Below are 20,377 nucleotides of genomic sequence, written 5' to 3' on the forward strand. Positions count from 1 at the left end.
AAAATAAGACTTCTACGCTAAGGTGCTGTTTATTTCAATATAATTTCACTTTGTTGAGGACCTCATTTTGTTGGCCAAACCTGAACATAGCAACTTGATTTGCCTAAGAACTTGTTGTGAAGTGGCAAGGGTGAGGTTGCACCAGAATGCCTTACTCCAAAACTGTGACCAAACCTTGCTACTCAGCTGTTGTCAGACATCAGTGTCACCTCATCTCACAGTGTGAAGAAACGCCTTCATAGGTGTCTGGGAAATTTGTGCTTGGCTTCTTTGCACACCTGGAGCTCCTATAGTATGAGTTTGAGCAGCTCTTCCTTGGGCTACATGTCCTCTGCTTCCTGATGGGGATACATGTGCTTTTGTCTAGTGTCTTCGAAGGATTTGAAAGGGTGGCCCTGCTCAGACCATGGCTAATGCAGACCAACAGGAGCCAGTTACCAGACTGGAAGGACACCGGAAGAAGTAGAAGCGGGGAGGGCAGATGAGATAGCAGAGTCCAGCTGCATGTGACAGCCTACTGCAAGGGCTCCTCACCTAATCTGCTGGCAAGAGGAGCAGGAGCGGGCAGGTCCGTTCACTCCCTTCCCAGCCTCGGGGGTCCTGAAGACTCCCAGGAGCCACTGGTGCTGTCTGATGTGCAGTCTTCTGGGCGAGAGTGCTGGATGGACTTGCTGTCCATACAGTCCACACTGCTTGCTGGCTGCTGCAGCCCCCCTAATTTTATGTGTCTCCCCGCCTCTCTGTTCTTGCCAGCCCCTGAGCTACCTGGTCTCTCCCTTGCCTAAGGAGATCGTCTACTTGGAAACTCACTCATGGGGGAATGCTGGCATCACACTCTGGACTATGTTCATGTAGATGTGGGTGAGATCTAAAAACAAAGCTGCTTTTGGGGCCTGCAGGTGCACCAGCTGGAAGGCCAGGCTGCCACCAGGAGGTGCCTTGGCCACCACTGGAGCAGCAGCAGCTACCTAATGCTGGTACAGGTCTGGGTTAACGGAGAACATGCGTGGTACATCTGGGCAACATGGGGACGGAAGGAAGTGGAAAGGAATTTTTGCTAGCAGTCCCGGGCCATTTGGTTGTCTCCCTGGGATGACTGCAGCCTGTGTGCTTCCAGCTGAACATCCCCAGAAGAGTGGAGCCCTAAGCTCAGTAACCCCTGCAGCTCTGCCATCTGAGAGAGTGCCACAGCCCTGTCATCACTAGGGATGCCACCTGGGAATGGCATTTTACAATAAACAGCCACTGGGTATGCCAAATATATGCTCCAAGGAGCAGACACCAAAGCTCAGACCTCCCATGCCCAGCTCATCTGCAGTTTTGCCTCTTCCATTTTGCTTAATGAAGTTAAATATTTATTCATTTTTCTTTCCACACCGTAGTGGCATAGCTTCAGCAGGAGCGGAGCAGGCTCCTGCCCCACACAAGTGAGGAGCCCTGTTGCTCAAGTGTTCCCCCAGGCAGTGAGGGATGGTGGGCTCAATCTCTCCAGGGTTAGGAGGGAGTTGAGCTCACACTCCCCATTCTAGCCACTTGAGTAGAAACCAAAATTTTTGGTGAGTCTTACAAGGATGTCATGGACCTTAATCTGAAGGAGTGGCCAAAGGTGGCGATGTTCAGGCTGGATCCAAAGTGGACAGGACCACCTCTGGTCTTCTGATAACCTTAGTGTTTCCTCTAGGTGAGCCTACACAGCTCACTGCTGTGTGCGCTGCTGGTTTGCATCAACTCCTGATGCTCCCAGTTCTTCCCATAAATGTTTTCCCCACAGATCACAGATTTCAAGCCACTGACCAAGTGGCTTAAAGCATGTCACCACAATGCCTCCTACTTCCGTGCCCAAATCCTCTGTTGGACCTTGCTCAAGACTCGTCTGAGCCTTGTGTCTGCCTTTCTGCACTTTCAGCAAATCTGTGTGAGAATCACTTTCAAGAGAAGACAAGGAGTTCAATCAAACCCAGGGGAAGCATGGTCAAAGTTTTCTTTCACTTTTCTCATTAGAAAATTCTACTATGGCTGTTTCTTTACTATCGAGGTTTTCCCATAAGTGCTGCATCTCAAATGTCTCTGGAGCAGCAGCAGAAGTAACATTTTTTCCATCACTGAAAGTCCTTTGCTGTGAAATTGTCCCAGAATCTGTTAAAGGCGGTGCAGCATCAGCATTTGACACTGTACTATGGCTATGGAAGCTGGGTAAACTCCATCGCTGAAGGTTTCTCTCATGATCTGTTATGAAACCGGCTATGTTACTACCGTGGGGTTCATGTTTGGGCTCCCCTATCACAGTAGGAAGTGACTGATGCACCTCAGAGCCTGGGAGGTATGTAGTGATTTCTGGGGGAAAAAAAGGATGGTCCAGAAGAGTCACATTTGATTCAGTTAGGTTCCTTTGGAGCTTGTCTTCTGGCATGCTTGCAGTTTGCAGATCTTGTTTGCCCAGCACATCAGGTGCTTTCTCCTCAGCTTCAGAGATGATGACCTCAGGAACTGGCTTGTTTGTCTCAGATGAGGTATCACTGTCGCCAAACTGTGCCTCATTCCTTGAGGTTTCCGTTATGGGTCCCAGATCTCTGCTACTATGAAGTCTGTTACTTCTGTCAACTCCTTCATGTTTCTTCTTGAAGCTCGAGGTGGAGTGTCTCCCTCTTGTGTGCATTTCTTGCAATCGTCTGATGTGTCCTTTTTCATCTGCTGGGAAAAACACCGAATTCTCACTTGTTTGCCGACTGTAGCGCCGGTGAGCCGGGGATGAAGGGCCCTCATGGACGCTGAGAAATCTCTTGACTCTTCTCAGCACTGAACGTTGTCTTCGATGTTTCTCCTCTTCCCAGGGCCACTCTTCCCCATAGAGGAATTCGGTATCAGCCAGCCTGCCAAATAAAGCCAGGTAGTAGGTGTCACTTACATATGGGAAGCATGGGGTCTACATGCACATATATCCTGCTGTCTCAGCAGGAACCAAAGCCCTAGTGTGTCCCGAGGGAAGGGCATGGAAGGGGTGAAAAAGGGGTGAGAGTGCCAGGAAATAGTGCCTGTGCCTTTGGACCAGCCAGATCACCCAGAAAACTCTCCACATCCAGGTGTCTCTTCTCCTGAGGACCAGGCTGGGAGGGCATCCAGGTACCTGGCCCCGTTTCATGTTTGGGCTGCAGCCCTCTGCAGCAGCTCCACGTAGGTAGGGTTGTGCTTAGGGTGAGGGAAAGAGGAGAAAGAAACCCTGCCCAGTGCTGTAGATATTTTTTCAGGAGACTCCTTCAGGCAAAAATAACAACAGTGAAAAAGCTGCTCATGGAAGCAGAGTGCGACGGTTTCAAAAAACTGTTGGAATGGCTCAGGTGGCCAAATCTCACTTACTTCTGGGGCACGGCAGTGTTTCTGAAAGTCCCACCTGTACCTGGCACCCTTCTCCTGTCCAGCCTCAGTGGCTCATGAGAAGGACTATTGCCTTGTCTGCCAGGCAATTCAGCACGCGTTACTGACTCGGTAAGAGTCAAACCGGCCCAGTTACCTGCCCTAAGGGCAAGGATGGCGAAGGGGCTTAGGCCAAATTTAAGACAAGGAGCACAGGGAGGCAATGCTAACCTGGAGGAACAGAGGGATTTCTGAGGAAGTTGGCTTGAGAAGACTCTGGATTTGGGCTCGAGTTTTATGTTACTACCCGAACTTTTTTTGAGAGATTAACAGATAAGCAGTTCAGAGGAGAAAATAAACAATAAAAAACACATCAGAGCTGTTTGCATTTCACAGGGGCTAACATGGAGCTATTTTTCATTCACTTCCCCCCCTTCATTTTTTGTGTGAGGTGCATCTTATTAAAAAATTGTTTGTGGACTTAATAATGTTTCTTCTTTGCCACTTTTCCCCCCTAGCAATTGCAGTAAAACAAATTATATTCCATGAGTTTTTCTTCTTTACTTTTTTACTTTCTTCTTTACTTTTTTACTTTCTTCTTTACTTTTTTGTTTTGACATTTTATACTTTTTACAGAAGGATATAAATTCTGCAAATGCTGTATATGATAAAAGGAACTCATAAACCATTGTTCTTTGTAGTAGAATTCATGCAAAAAATTTTAAAAATAAGTGGAATAAAAATGAGAAAACACCAATTTCCAAGCCAATTGAAGCAAAAAATTAAGCACATTTTATTTTGATAAAGGCTAGAAAATTTTGGAAAAATTGAAAACGTCTTGAGATAAGTTTTAAAGTTAAAAAAAGGCTACTATAAATTTTTAAAAAAGATTTTCAGATAAAAATGTCTACTTGCCCTGGTATTTGTTCAGACACAGTGGTATTTACACTTACTGACCTGTTCTATATTACAGCATGTCACGAGTGTTTAAACTCAACAGCTTCTAAGCTGACTGGCCTGTCACTGATTTCTCATATAGATCCTGACAACACGGGACAATCCTATATCCTCTCAATGTTCCTTTATAAGGGTGGTTCTTGTGTTGATCTCTGCAAAAAACTCCTTTATCCCCTCACAAAATCCGATCGCTCCAACTTCTATGCCTAGATTATTAGTCAATGAAACATCATACGTTTCTTGTTTTTCTTCACAGAGATCTGGACTGATTTTAGCTATCATCTGCTAACAAAACCAGCAAAGGAATAGCTATTTTGTTAACTGGGGGGTGTATGAAGAAGCCGTAGTAAATAAAAAATTATTAAGAAAAGTCAATCGCTGTCTTCAGGTGCCATCCTGCGCTCAGAGACTATCAACAAACCCTCCCTGGAAACATGCTCTTTTTATTAATTACACAATTCAAGCAAGGGATGCACAATTCGCGTGAGCGCATGGACCACTGGAACCATCACCCCACCAACACCAGCCTGTCTGCTCCCTCCTAACATCATTTCCCATCTCCATCTTCCCCGCTCACAGTATCGGCACAGCCCGCGGCCCTGTGCTGGCTCTCTGTCAATCAACGTGGGCTGGAGAGGCGGTGATCTTCCTGATGGCATTAAGGACCCTTAGTGCCACTCACCCCATTTCAATAGTCGATCCAAGGAACGAAGGAATACAGTAATCGGCAGCTGCTTTTGTGTAGGGCGGCCGAGCGGAGGAATCATTCCAGTAAATATCTTTCTCCATCCTTGGTAAATTCATGTGCATCTCGTCCACCGCCAGAAGCGAGACCTTAGGGTTTTTTTGGTATAAAACATGTCACTTTCAATGCAGTACAGTGTACGAAATAATCTGCTTTGTACTCCCTGGGTCAACGTGCCTTTCAGAAACCCTTTAAAGTAAGCTGTGTATGCTGGCCTGGGCACTGGGAAGAGACTCAGTATTATAAAATATACCCTCTACACCCTCCTATACTCAAGAAAGCATAAATTTTATTGTAACTTGTGTCTTCTATGCTGCCAAGATATTTGCTTCAGATTGAAGCCCTTTCCTCACATATGCTGTAGTTAAATGGACATGTGCTCCACGAGCTAGAGGAAGACTGTGTAGAGCGTTAATTGTGCTCCTTAAAATGTCCACAGGTCGAGAAGGTTTCTGATAGGCTTCATCCACATTTTAACACATGCCGAACCCAGTATGTGACCATCCCATTCTGGGGCCTTCCAATAAATTGTATACAAAGGGTTCTGCGGCACCGTAGCATGAGTACCCTGAAGTGGTGTTAAACCAGAGAGCATCTCTGGCAGCGTGAAGACCCTTCCCACTCCTGCGCATAGCTGCATTGCTTGCTTTGCTTAATATGCTGGTTTTCTTGCCCTGCCCTTGCTCCCTCTAACACCTGGGGTCTTCTTTGAAACCTCTGTGATCCCCAGCAGACATGGGGTCCAGCAGCAGCTCAGCCCTATGCTTGGCTCTATCTGCAAGGGGAGCAGCAGGTGCCCTAAGACCTCCTCATGTCTTTGGGCTTCTCCATGGCATGACAGATGGGGGCTGTTTGGGAACTGGGGGTAACTGCAATAAATCTGTACCCTAGCCATCTCATAGCTCCTGCCTCTGAGGACACGGGCTTCTGCGCTGACCACAGATGCTGCTGTGGGCATCAGCATCACAACCTGTGTCATGGTATGGGCCCTGTTTACTAGTCTTGGTCTTTTTGATATATTTACTGCAATTTTTTTTCTTTAAAAGAAAGATTCATACACAATATTTTAATCTCTAGACATTTAGATCAGCAAAACATCAGCAAATAGATGGCTTTTGGATTTTGCAGGATTGACCCACATTACGTGTTTTTCCAGGCATAAAGTGAGTTTATGGTTTGAGGTCAGTTGTTTGCATGTTTAGTCAGGCATCAAGAAATGCCAAATACCTAAATCAGGATGCATTAACTCATAAAAATAAAATCTGGGGATCATAGTTGTAGCTACACCTTCAGGGAAAGAATTTGTTTTGATGACCCTTGTTGCCCTTAATTTGTACCTCAATATAAGAAATAGGGTTAAATGTAATGATAACCTATGGTACAGTAAAGCTGGAAGGAGAAATAACAACAGCAACCTGTAAATTTCTATCGATGCACCAGTTAGTTTCAAAATCATCATCATCTTCTCCAAAGGGATTAATAAGTTGTTCAGCGACCTGAAAGGAAAATGAGACAGGGAATAGAGGTTGGCATGCCACGTCAGGACCGCTGCCGTAGAGAAAATAGGATCTGATTTTTCTCTCTCTCCCTGCCTGTCACTTGCAATCATGGCATGAGCTCCCGCGGGATGGTTTTGCCAGCCTAGCGAAGGAACCGCTCGCTTTCCCTATAGATTCATATCTCGGTGCCTTGGTGGTGCTGTCAGTCATGACTGTCGGCGCTGGCCTGCTGGGAATCGAGACATGTCTGGGCCATGGTAATTGTCACATAAGATAGTCATTACCTTTCCTTAGTGTTGTCTTGGGCTGATTTAAATGAATGGTTTAGCAGCTAGACGCTCTGTTATTGCATTATGGTCTACGATACTCCGCCAGCCCATTGGGTCAGTATTGCCGAGCCCTGCAGCCGCAGTCTGCCGGAGGGAGTACAGCTCATCTCTCTAGCTCAGCCTCAGCCCTTGTTTCTTTATTGGGAGTGATGCTGATGGCATCCCTCTGAAGCTTTTCAGGAAAAACCAGCCCACCAAAAGCCTTGACTCAAGTGGACGCCCCGCATCATGCTAGCCAAAGCCAAGAGACAGGATCTGAGTTTGTTCTTCAGTTCAGCCTGCTGTTTTGGGTTTCTGTACATGAAGTGATTAGAACGGCAGGGGAGAAGCTCGTCCTGTGGAGAAGACAACCAAACAGTGAGCTCAGGCACCTTTGTGGTGTGGCACCTTAGTCTGTTAGGGCTGGGAAGGGAAACCTCTCCAGCTGCCCAGAGCCTTATCTGGTCCTGCCCCCTCAAAGGAATAAATAAATGGAAAAACAACCAGAGGCTGCCCCCCCATCCCCATGATCACCAAAGTACATTGAGGGGAGAAAACTCATAGCTGCTGGGGGAGAAAAAAAAAGATGAAATAGGAAAAAAAAGAAAAAGTTTTAGGAAATTCAGGCTGCTTCTCTATTTCGCAGCTCCTTGCTACACTGAGGTTAAATATCCTCAACCCTTCATGCTTTTCTCCCTCTGTTTGTCCTTTTAAGCCCCAGTTTTGAACCTGATCATGTTCTTGCTGACCCTTCCAAGCCTTCCTGGTGGTCATGAGGGTCATGCTCAGGAGCAGTGGCCAGGTCTTCAGTTTAACGTGGATATGGGTGAAGCTACTATGATTAAACAGCCCTGCTCATGCACCTTGCTCTGGGTGGCTATGATCTAAATAACTTATAACAGTAAGGCGGTCACTCCCTGGCTACTTACTCCTATGTGCCTCTAGGCTGTACCAGCGGGTAAGCACTTGCTGACTCTCCTTGGCCAGCGCTTCCCGGGCCAGTAGTGGAAGACAACAAATGAACTGTTGAGCAGACTAACACGACAAAAACACCCGTAAGGCAGGAGGAACGAAAAGGAGACCGGGGACAACTGTGCTCACACTCCTTGGCCTGGCCCGTGGCATTAAATTTTGGGTATAGCTAAGGAGGTGCTGCAGCAGGAATGAGCCAGGACGCAGACTGCGTTGCAGCTCTCCAGGGAAGACACTGGGTCAGCTCGGCGTAAACCGGGGGATCACCGCCCAAAAATCTACTGCAAAACCTGTCACATGAGCTAAAAAAAGGGAGGAGGGCTGGGACAGAGGGAACAGCAGCAGTGGCCTTTTGCTTGGCTGACCTGGTCCTGGCACGAGACACGACTTAATTCTCCATAGAGGAACGTAATGCTGGACAACTAAGCCCTGTGTTTGGACTGTCTGTCTATCCCCATAATGAAAATGGGGATTTAGAGGTGTCTCATGTGACAGGAAACTTTGCCCATGTATTGTAAGTATAACAAACCAGGCCCGAGGCCAAGGAATGAGCTCAGTTTCGCCATCGTTCCTGAGGAATTGACAAGTTACTGGAAGTCAGGGGCCTTTCTGCAGCCTGGCAGCCAAAGCCCAACGCACTCAGCAGGAAACCGGCTGTAACCTTCAAGACAGAAATATCCTGACTCAGGGGCACTGCAGGTTCGGACAAACCTCCGGTCTCAGGGAGCACCGTCAATATTAAATTTGCCTTTTAAAACTGCTTCTCCTCCCTTTTATTTCCTTATGCAGAAGATTTTTCAGTTACAATGGCATCTCGTACCTGCCGTAGCCAGGAGTCGGCTGGAAGCCCTGAGCCTGACTGGAAGAGCTACTGCTGACAGCCTTGGGTGCTGATGAAGGGGAAAACATTCTCCGCTTTGGGAGCATCGGCAGGGAGGTCAAGAGTTTTGTAACCCTCTAGTAAAACCCTGGAAGACATTGCCTAGAGATAAAGCCTCGCATAAACCATGGTGTAAGCATGTGCAACTTTAAAGAAAAACCCCTTATGTTGCCGCCACGTGCATCCACTGACGTGGCTAATGAATACAAACACTGCCGGGGGCCAGAAGCACATGGAGGCTGAGGGAGCCAACACCTCCAAAACGAACAAAAAAGTAGCGGCAAAAGAGATCTCAGCTGCGGGGGTTCGACTAATATTCACTGTACTCCCTGAGTTAAAAGGCAGGGGTCCAAGGACGTAAATGCGTTTTTGACAACTTACCTTTAAAAAAGAAAAAAGATATTTCTTTAAAAAGATCGGGCTTTAAGGCTTGAGGGTATCTATCTCACAAGCTATGAAACATAAAACGTCATTAAGCTGGTGGCATAACCGAATTGAAACCAAAGAGGTGATTTAGCAACAGAAGAGCTGACCCCACGTACCACGTTCCTTCCTTGAGCGGGTTTCTGCAGGAGCCACGCGCTCCCCGCGCCCTGCCAGCCTCCCCTCCTCTCTCTCCCGCTCCTCTCCGGGCTGGCCCCTTCGCTGCAAACCCCTTTCTCCCCTTCCCACCCCATTTTCCTAGGACGCAGGACTAGAGGAGCTTGCCCTGCAGGCCCTTTACCATCCCCTGCGATCCACCAGCTCGGTGTGCTGCCTTCTCCGCTGTTCGGAGTTGGCTGTGGGAAGGGGCCTCTAAAACAGGCCAATTTTGTGTAATTTATATCCTAACAGAAAAGTTAGCTCTAAGTTTCCAGCCATGATTAATAATCCCCAAAGGAAATCTTAATGCACATAAACCCTAATGTACCAATTTGCTTTTTATTTGAAACTTTTTTTCCAGTTAGTCTACCTCGATAGTCACTGCAGAGGAGAGAATCACGGCTTAATTACTCAACTACCAGGTTGATCGTGATATGTTAACTGAGCAGGCATCAACGGGCTGATGGGTAGCATCTAATTCCTTCTGTAACTCTTCTTTTTAATGAATGTTTTTATGTGGTAGGGTTGTAGCCAATCTTAGCTGTCACTGTTTGATAGCCCTCTGGAACTGCCTGTGTCTGGTTAACAGCAGATACTAAAGGCTGGCTTTGGTCACAAGTAGAAAGTATGATTCAGTCCCTTTCAGCCCATGCCAGGTGTGCGGCAGGATTTCCCCATCGCACAGCAGAATGTGAGAAAGATGTTTGTTTTTTTTCTATCTTTCACCTGTCATTTTATAGTGCATGTCCTGGGACTAGATTTTGCTGGAGTAATACTTCCTCGGGGAGTTGTGGCTGCACTGGTCCTACTAAAATAGGCTCTTTCAGCTTCCTGACTGTTTCTGACTGTAAGATCTGTCAGATGGAATTAAAAATGTATTGTATGATGTTTCTTGATGATCACAGGACACTTCGGGCTGAATTCAGCTTTGGTGTAACTCCATTAATCCTGGTGATTTTGTGGCCACAAATCTGACACCTGGACTTCAGCTCTGACACCTTCACCAGCCCCCCCATGGAGGGTTCCCCCACGACCTTTCCAGAAAGCTAGTTTACCTTCAGCCATCCTGCGTAGAAGAAGAACTGTAACAGTGTGAAGACTGGAATGTAAAGGTCTAAGTCATGTCCCTGATACCCTTGATCAGTATCCAAAAATTGGCGCCCTATCAGGCAGGCAAAGAAAAAAGTATAGACTGCAAGAGTAACAACCTGCAAAGAAGAAAACGTAATTGAAATCATGCCATAATACAATCTTATGCATAAGGCAACGCCTACCCAAAGGCCTCTGCTTGCTTTTTGCCATATAATCTACAAATCTGTAGGGATGTATTACAAATACAGAGGCCACTGCAATAATTATGGCCAGGAAGAAGACCCAGGAAACATAAAAGCATTTCAGTGCTTCCCTCCCCTCTCCCAAATTATGCAAGGCCTTCAAAACATCTCTGTGTTAAATATGACGTAAGTAGTTAGCCAGGCATCCACAACCCCATGGGAGTCAATGAGTGCTCAACAGCTTGGAGACGCTGGTCAAGTCTACAGACGTTTTGCACCAAGGTCCCCTTTTATGGAAATTGTATTTTGAACTTTGTAAAGGATAACAGCTCAGTACCTGGGTGTAGACCAGTGGAATTCCAACCCAGTCATAACCAAACAAAAGACTACACCAAGACCGGTACTTATTCATCTCCTAAAAGGAAAAAAAAAAACAAAAAAAACCAAAAAAAACCCCCGACAAACTAAAATTGCATGGGGTTCAATTCTAAATTATAAATATTTTGTTTCAGTTTATTTTTGCACATATAAAAGGGCAGGGAGATATGGAAGTGAAGTATATATAAATTGATACCACAACTATATCCAGCACCCCATTGTCACATTTGAATATTCACTTAGTTTATGGAGTTGGAATGATTAGTACGTTACGTATTTCTTCACAAATTATCTTTTGTTTCTATCTTATCCACAGTCTAGTGATACATGAAAAAGAATATCACAAAAAGGATGTGTGATCACTTAATGAAATATTCAGAGAGTTTGTCTTCCCTGAAACTGATATTAAAATCTTCAAAATGTCAAATTATTCTCTTTTTTTTTTCCCCTGCAGCAATGGAACAAGTATGAATTTACAGTGATGTTACGATAATTTTTTACTCATCTATTTGTTGCTTCAGTTAATACCTTCTTTGTCATATAGATACAATCCCAGCAACCTGGTGCTGTGTGTGCTTGAGTGTACATCGATACACAGAGAAAAGTGGTATAAATCCTAAGTAAGATCATTTAGATGACACTGGAGAGCTGTGCACACTGAATCAAATTTCTTAAGTGAAAAGCTACCACATACAATTTCAGATTAGTTTTCTGTAGATTTACTTTTTCTACTTACGTTCATCAGTGTCTGCAGATCTACACTGTCTCGAATTCTTCCTTCTTTTCGTGCCTTCGTTGCCAAATTTCCAAACCAGACAAATGGAACCCAGTATTTCAGGTGGGGAGATTTAAGGTCATCAAAAATTTTTCTTTCGTATCTTGTCATAAAACCTGTTTACCCCCCCAATAAAACCTTGATTTATTTTGTGCTTTTAGTGCTACTGATATTATAAATTTTTAATATGTTTGAATCTCTTTATGCGATATTTGCATAGAACTATGCAAAACACTATTTATAATTTTAGTAGCCTCCTGCTTTTTATATTTGCGTTTTTTTTGCCAGGATAGATCTTGCTTGAAACAACTTCGTGTTGCAAGAGCTGCCTACGCAAAATCCCTCTTGACCAATATAAACAATAATTTGCTGTCACTGTGTTCTCATGTCTGACCGCTGACATATTGTAGATAAATATAACACTAAGAATTGTACAGATTACTCTCTGGTTTCATATTCTACTTTCAGAAAAATAAGGAACTGGGTATCTCAGTCAAGAAACTATCACTTTTCAGCAATGATGGCTTTTAGCAGCATCTCAGCGTACGCTACAAGGGCAGTTACGCGACCTTACGATTCTGATAACTGGTTGCTAAATCTGCAAAGGATACAAGCGCACGCATGACACAGAGCCCAACAGAGAGCCTGCCTTCTGCCGGCGAGACATTTCCCTGCCAGGTTGTGTCCCATGTCTTCTTTGGGGTTACGAAGGCGCGCAAAGAGATGGCAAAGGAATCGCGCGCAGAACTCCCGCTGCCAGCGGGACACGGGGCCGGATGAACGCGCTGCGGGGCCGCAGGCTGGAGCTGCTCTCTGCCTGGCAATTTGCCTCGCCGGGCTGCTGGGAAGGTGTTAAGTTTCCCGCAGAGTCCTCCTGGCCTTGTGGAGCCCGGCTTTCCCCTGCTGCGAGCAAGTCCAAGGTCGGGCTGCAAGGGAGCCAGCGCTGCGTGGGACAAAACCTGCGCCAGAGCAGCTCGCTGCCTGGGACTGCCACGGGCAGCTGGGTTTTGGAGAACCACCTCCACCCCTTTGGGCTTTGCGGGTGAGAAAGCTCTGCTCTGCTGTCCTCCTTCCATCCAGCCTGCGAGAAAAACCACCTCAGAAAATTCATGAGGGGGGCTTCACATTTTCCTTAGCCCAATCTTGGATTTTCTGGGATTGGAGCAATCTTCAGGTTTGGGGGATCTCAGCATATGCTCAGGTGTGTGTGTCACCTACCAGGGTGGGTATAAGGCTTCTTTTGTTGTGTGGACATTAGCTCCAAAACGGGACAAAGTCAGTAACATCGCAGCCCCAAAAGAAGTGGCTCAGCCACTTAGTTTGAGTGCTGTTTGAGTTTGTTTGTTTGTATTACAAGTTTGAGTGCTGAAAATTCAATAAGGGAATTAAGAATAGATGGGATTTTTTTTCTAGTCTCCAACTAGAAACCAAGAATTGGCCTGTTGTTACTGACATTGCTAATGATACATGAAGCAGAAAAAAACCCCAACCACAAGCATAGTTGTGTTTTGTATAAAAATGTGAATCGGGTAAGAGGAGATTTGTTAAACAAGGTGACCTTGTAAAATATTCTGTTATTGAGGAAAATGCCACTGTTGTACAGTTGCAGCAAGTCAACACAGGAGGTAGGAAATACTACAACTACCGAGAAAGAATGCAAGGAGAGGACAGAAAATTCTGTGGAAGAGGGAAAGTTCAGCAGCAAGACACAGTACTCCTGCAGTATCCTGGAATTTGAGGACAGAATAAGATGTAGCTTTTAAAAGGTCCCTGGGAAGTTTGCAGCCAGCTCTCATGAAATAATCACAGAACCAGACAAATTGACCTGCTAGTCATGACTCCTGACTCCCGAAAGTCAGCCTTTCAGGCTGCCTTTGATTTTTGGCTGGACAGCCTGCTCATTGTAGGATGGGAAAAGATGTTTCTATCAGGCTGAAATAGACAGCCAGAATATCAGAAAATTGACAGACTGGAGTAAAAACTGGATGCAAGTCCCTTGAGAGGCTCCGGGAAGTCATTATCTGTCCGGGAAGGACACAGCCTGAGGGGGTCATGAAGCTCCAAGGATCATTTCAGTTCTCCACTGAAACTGGGCACCTTTTTGTTCAGAAAAGCTCAACAAAGCCTTGTTCTTTTAACAATAACATTCCAGTTGTCATTATTTTTAAAGTCAAGCTGTTCATGTTTATATTAATTAAATATTTTCTTTGATGAATATTAATAATGGCTAGTATTCTTACCGCAGACAATATTAAACAATTCTGGATTGCTCTTACTGCTGGTGAAGGTTATGGCAATACAAACAACATGCAGTTCAGAACCACTTGCTGTTATTGCAGCAGTAAAGAAACACTTTGCATTCCGTCAAATACAGGGAGGATATCAAACCTCAGTTATTAAAATTACATGGTTTCTAAATATGCTCATACCATTTTTATTCAAGAGTATTCATAGAATTCACTGAGGAACAAGAACGCTGGTTTTGACAAGCACTAGCAGACTGGAGCAGCTCCAGAAAACTGGAACTATTTGGCAAATACTGTGCCAAGATCTTGAAAAGGATTATCCAAGGAATGACAGGGCAGTGAATCCTTGTGAAAGCATGAGAAGCTTGACATGGGAGGCAATCAATAAAGAATCAAAGGACACTAATGTGAACAGTGTCAGCCAAAGTGATCTCATGGGAAAATTATTGATGAGAACACAAGCCTGGCTGGAAAAAGTCACTCGTGCTCTCCTTCAAGTGATTCGAAGAGTATTCAGTTCTCCCATCAAAACTGAATTGTTTGAGACAAGACTGGTTCAGGGCACCCACGCCAAATACTTTGAAGGCTAGTGGTTAGACAAGAAGAAACTGAACTGCAGCCATCTCCCACATCTGAGTGCGCTCGCTATAGTCAAGTAGATAAAAGTTTCACTTTCTGCTTCTGTGTTATGTGGGAAAGAACTAATTTAGGTACTTTATTCCAGCTGAGGGTTTGGGACGGTGAACTTTAGCCGTCCATAGGTACGTCGCTGGGCTCAACCTCATGTTTCTCTTCAGCATTTCCTATCAGCTGTTTTGGGCTGCTCTCTGCCCAGCTGCTGACCCATTACTCCTGTTTTTTAAGACTCAAGTTCTTGAGCATCCAACTTCCCTCTTGCATCTTCCAGCCAACAGGATTGGTACACTCAGGACTGCTGCTAGGCATTTGACGCTTATGGCATACATGCCGCCGTACTCAGCATCATGGTGTCATGAATCTACATGCATCTGGTGCCTACATTCTCCATAAAGAATGCTAAAAAATGAAGAAGAGTTTAGAAAAGAATTAGGAGGAAGATTCAGCACCGCAGACCATACCTTGGAGGGAGACACTAAAGAATGTGAAACTCCTAAGTTTATTCAAACCTTTATGCACTCTGCTATTTGAGAGAAAATGGTGTTTTCATCTAACTAGAAAAGGAAAACCCAAACCCATTACAAAATCCAGTGACTAGGAGATGACTCTGTGCAATTTCAGGCTGAGAATAAAATTTCACTTTTCAACAGCGAGTTCTCCATTGCGAATGTCAGTTCACATAGGATGTGGTATAGTTTCCATTCTCCTCAGCTGAATTTTAAATTAGGTCTGGTTATATTCCTAGAAGGTATTATAGCTCAGTCAGAAATTGCAACATGATAAAGGATGTTGTGAGTAAGATTTTATGCCTTGTGTTACGGATGAGTCAGACTAGATTATCTTAATGCTGTTCTCAGATGTAAAATCTATGAATTTAAGCAGTTCATTTGCTGAAAAGGGAAATGTATAGCAATAGTTACGCTGTGGATGTGCTCGGTTTGATAGTGAAATGCAAAATTGGCACAAGTTATTTCAACGATGACCGCGCTGTAAATATCAGATTCTGCCGCTCACATTCATATTAAATGTTACGCTCCCATGCAGTCTTATATGTAATGCCGTAGGGACCTAGGGAGGGGATAACTGCAGAGTACTGTCTTAATCACTGGATGTTAATAGGAACAAAATATACCCTCAAGTTCTCAGTACTGCATCAACAAAAATTCTGTGGCACAATATGCATTAAAACCTACAGAACAAGTACTGAAATCCACAGAGCTGACTACACTGTCAATACTTAGTTATACAGTTTATAGTAGAATATTTTCCACTGTAGAAAAAAAAAAAATTGTTTTCCAGTCTACAATTTTTGTGCAACACTGCAACATTTTGTCTCTTTCGGAACAGATTGTCTTTAGCAATAGGGAGGCAGAGCTGGATTAGCTTGCTGGAAATGTTGTAATTTTCCAGCACGTACTAGAAGCAGATTGCTGGGAGAGTGACAAAAGCTTCCTTGACCTCTCACAGGCTCAGGTAAACAGTTTTGTTGAACAGCACAAGGAAGAGAACTTTGAAATCCAACTGAATCCAACATAAATGATTTTTTGTCTGTAATATCAGTGCATTCTGTATTTTGCCTGTTTTTTTTTTAATATCCAAAGCTTCTCACACATATTTGAAATGTGTATATGTATATACACGCTGCATATTTTAACTTCTTAAAACTTCACTTACTAATCTCTGCCAAAGGAATAATTTTAAGATATGCAAGACATTCGGTAAAAAATGTATGACTTCTCCTATTTGAAACAGATGCCCACATCTCTGCGCTGGTGTCCTACCCCTGGCACTGACCACGCCAGTCCGAAGGCACGGCATCACACCTTGCCTTTAAAGACTCAGGTCAGTCCTTCGCAGACAAGCGAAGTCTTACACGATTGAACTCTTCCCCATCATCATACTCGCTGTGTTATTAAAACAAACAGAAAGTAAAGACACACTTAATACTTAGTACGTTTATCCTTGAAAAACTAAGCTTAAGGTAAGGTTGTAAATTTAAAGAAAAATCCCTTGGAGTTGGGTTTTTTTTAACTATATCACAACCTTTACAATGTGCAATCTAATTAAAATGCAATCTACTTAAAATTGAGATAAAGCTGTACTTGTGAAGTGCCTGCAGAGATCAGTCTCTGATACACGAGACAAAGTTACATCCCAGACGCTGAGGCAATGCCACGTAACAAGTCACCCACCGCATCATATGACAGCGCAACCACGCTATGCTTCACGCTGTGGAGAATGTGGTACCCACTCCATGTGCCTGTGTGTTGGGAGCAGGCCTGTTGCCTCCGTGCTGTCTGAGAGCAGAGCCCCACGGAACCTCAAACTCCTCCGATTTCTACAGTATCGCTAGATGAAGCCTTTGAGAGCATTAAGGGCACGACCTTTAAGCCACTGACAAAAACGTGGTAGCTTTGACATGGGTTAGTTTGAGGGACACATGGGGCCCAAGGGGAAAGAAAAAAATGAGTCTGGCTTCTTCCGTCCCTGTGCCCCCGCCTCTGGGGGAAAGGAAAGACGTTTTGGGGCGCAGTACCTGCTCCTACCACGTGGTCCATGGTGGGAAACCTTTTGTACACGGCTGTGCTCACGGAGCGAAAGATCAGCAGAGATGTTAAATTCACGTAACGCATGAGAGTCCTCCTCAGCAAGCGCCCGTATTCATCTCTGCCCTGGACACAGCTAGAGATGAGGAACATCAGTCGATCTGGCCACGGCAAGTTCACAAACTGGTTCCACCAGCGATTCACCACCAAAGTAACGTAGAAACCTGGGGGTTAGAAGGAGAAAAGAAAAAAAAAAGTCCAGTGCCTATCAGGATATCTGTTTAGGTTACTTTGATATAGTTTGTAAAGTGGTATTTGTATCACTAAGCTGCTACATTTCCCAGAATAAATGCAGTAAGTCACGCCAAAAAAAGCAGGATGCAATCAAGGCTTGTTATTGAATAGACACTGCAACTTAATGGCCTGTTCCAGGTGAGTATCTCACACTCACGAACTTCCAAATTTCCTCTTCTGTAGTAAACACTGAGCAGATGTAGTGCTTTGAAAGATCAGGCACAATACATTGGTTATAGTGGGCACTATATATATACACATATGGAAACGTGACTTCATTGTTGGTGCATTAAGAACATGAGCATAAATGTTGACATCACAAAAGCGACTCAAATTTCAGGAGACCTGTTGGAAGCTGATGACTCCTCTGTGAGCCTCTAACCTCCCGTACGCCCCTCAGCTCTGAAATGCCTCCGCGCATGGACATTCACAAAATGCCTGAACAGAGACAGCATTGGAGAAGAACTTCACATGTAACTGGTACTTACCAAGCACAAAAGTTACCGGGATTTGTTCAGCATATTTGTCACAGTAAATTGATAATTTTTCAAAGAACCGTTTCTGGCTACCTGTAAGAAAAAACCTGCAGCAAAAATAAAATGTATCTGTCCTTTCATAATATTCTGGCACTAACTACAAAGTGCAAATATGTATAAATAGCCAGGTGTGTGCAATCGGGAGCAACCCTGGCTAATGTCTTTAAGCGAATTCTTAGAGGTAAAGTGCTGAACGCTTTTGGCATGTAATAAAGAAGCTGGAGGCAAAGACAATATTATTCCCCGGTCTTTGCAGTTTTCTCATGACTAATTTGACTGGCACTACTAATTAGGATCAATACACCTGGAGAACGAGCTTGCTGTCTCATACAGACCGATGACGATAGTAAGCCATAAGCCCGCAGGTAGACCTTGCTCTCCTTTTGAGGGCTACTCTAAAAATGCTCAGGTCGGCTTGAGCTGCAAAAGGTTACCAATCTCTAATTGTTCTCATTTGAAAATGCTACGTTGTCGCAGCAGTTGTTTTACTCTTAGTCCTACGAAATTTTTGATTAAAAACAGAACTGTATTTATTTTGCAGAGGGAAATATTCACCAGATGACAGAAAATGAGTGGAGTACGGCAGCTTCTGTCCATGGAGAAAGATATCTGATGAAATACAACAAGTTTAAATATAAACAGTTGTTTTATTTGTATAGATGGGTATTAGTTATTCTTTGATTTCATATAAAAGGAACACATGACAAATATTTGGTGGGTTTTGCTTACAATCGTGCAATAAAACCTGCAGCGCACATAGAAAGCTTTTCGTGGTGTATTTACCACGGTCTTCAGTTGCCTAATATTTCAGTAAAACTAGATTAATTTCAATAAATGTGCGACTCTGGTATTTCTTTACACATTAATGCTGTAATTTTCTTTCTGAATTTACAGGTATAGATTACTGACCAATTTGGAAAATTAGTGATTAATCACAGACAAACTGAAGCCCATTCTCTCCTTGCTTCACATAAAAAGCAAACACTGAGGTCTAATTACAGATCAAGGTAAGAGCTGAATCATGATTTTGATACTTCTGTGTACTTCACCAATTAAAAGTTTCACGGTACTAATTGATGCACTGCATCTCTCATATGGGTGTTTAATTCACAAGCTTGGAGGAAGAAGCAACCTTCTCTTTAATGTGACCCTCCCAGCAGCTGAGTGACACGGCACTAATACCCACGTCTGGTTTCCACGCAGTTTTGCGTGGCTCTCTGCAAACTTAAAAATAAAGTTTGCCATGCCATCCTAGCTTTAAGCAAAACTGCTTTTCCTGACTAACCTGGCCCTCAAATTATTACCTTTCAGGGTTGTTGGAGAAATTACAACTGAGCAACTGAAGACACAGTTCTGCAAGTAGAACGAAAGGTCTATACTTGTCATTTAAAGCAGAGAAGCACGCTCGCCGCCGCCAACTTGACATCAGAATGACAAAAGCTATATAACATGGGCTAGCTATGGGTATTTGTTTAGCCTAACTTCAGTAGGACGGTTGCTCAACTCTGGGCTGAAAGTAGAATCAGCTGAATATGATAGACAGTATTTTATATATATCCTATATGCTTTGTCTGGAACATTAAAGTAAATGTGGAAAGGAAAAGATTAGAGAAGGTCCAAGGGAAAGACAATAATTATACAGCAACCTCCTCCCCCAACCATCCTTCATCAGTCTAACGCTACGAAGTGCAGAACTTCAGTATAACATTTAATGAGATGTGAATAGGAAAGAGTGTACCTGTATAATACACTTATCGCTGTGTAAAGAGTAGCAAATACAATAAATTCTCTGTACAGCAATTTGTAGATGCTGCCTTTCCACTTCAGGAGTAATCTGTGAAATCCAAAGAAAGTGGCATTTGCTACTTTGCTGGAATAAGTGACTGTCATCGTCTTGACAGGCTGTGCCTAGAAACAGTAGAACAGAAGCAGGAAACCAACAACATTTTAGACAGCGTATCCTATCCTGAATGCACCCTGTATAGACAGATACATACACATATACATGCACATATACACATATAATAGTGTATTTATACATAAATACATGCTGTGTGTGTTTATATATATATATAGGGAGAGAAATCGAAAAATCTTGCAGTTACAAGCCCCGTTGAGACACAGATGCAAGGCTGTGTTTGGGTTTCACCTCAAAGACCACCCAAAAGCAACAGCTAGAGCCGAATGTGGCTGCCTGCCTGGGCGGCAGCAGCAGGGACACGTTACACCTCTGCTTACTCCCAGTTTACTCACACCAGTCTGGTGTGAGCAAAGAAAAGGAAGTAAATTTACTTGAAAATTTTTTTCCAAAACTTAGTCAGCACTCCAGGAACAGAAATAAAGCTAAATTTCACAAACGCACTTTCCTCCTGAGCCAGTATTTTTACCTGGCTTTGGT

The 20,377-nt window shown here is 44.0% G+C and overlaps 1 protein-coding gene across 1 annotated transcript; it reads right to left on the reverse strand.

Annotated features, from left to right (window-relative positions):
* Positions 1-1,972: 1,972 nt before the first annotated feature.
* BEST3 (bestrophin 3) lies at positions 1,973-19,869 on the reverse strand (the record flags this gene model as incomplete). Its single annotated transcript, XM_082014432.1, has 9 exons — positions 1,973-2,870; positions 4,991-5,142; positions 6,469-6,549; positions 10,350-10,502; positions 10,906-10,983; positions 11,683-11,837; positions 17,140-17,373; positions 17,932-18,026; positions 19,718-19,869. 9 exons carry the CDS (start codon positions 19,867-19,869, stop codon positions 1,973-1,975), a joined length of 1,998 nt encoding a protein of 665 aa, XP_081870558.1.
* Positions 19,870-20,377: the final 508 nt, after the last annotated feature.

This window comes from Phaethon aethereus (genome assembly GCF_964289735.1).
Source record: "Phaethon aethereus genome assembly, chromosome: 1".
NCBI lineage: Eukaryota > Metazoa > Chordata > Aves > Phaethontiformes > Phaethontidae > Phaethon > Phaethon aethereus.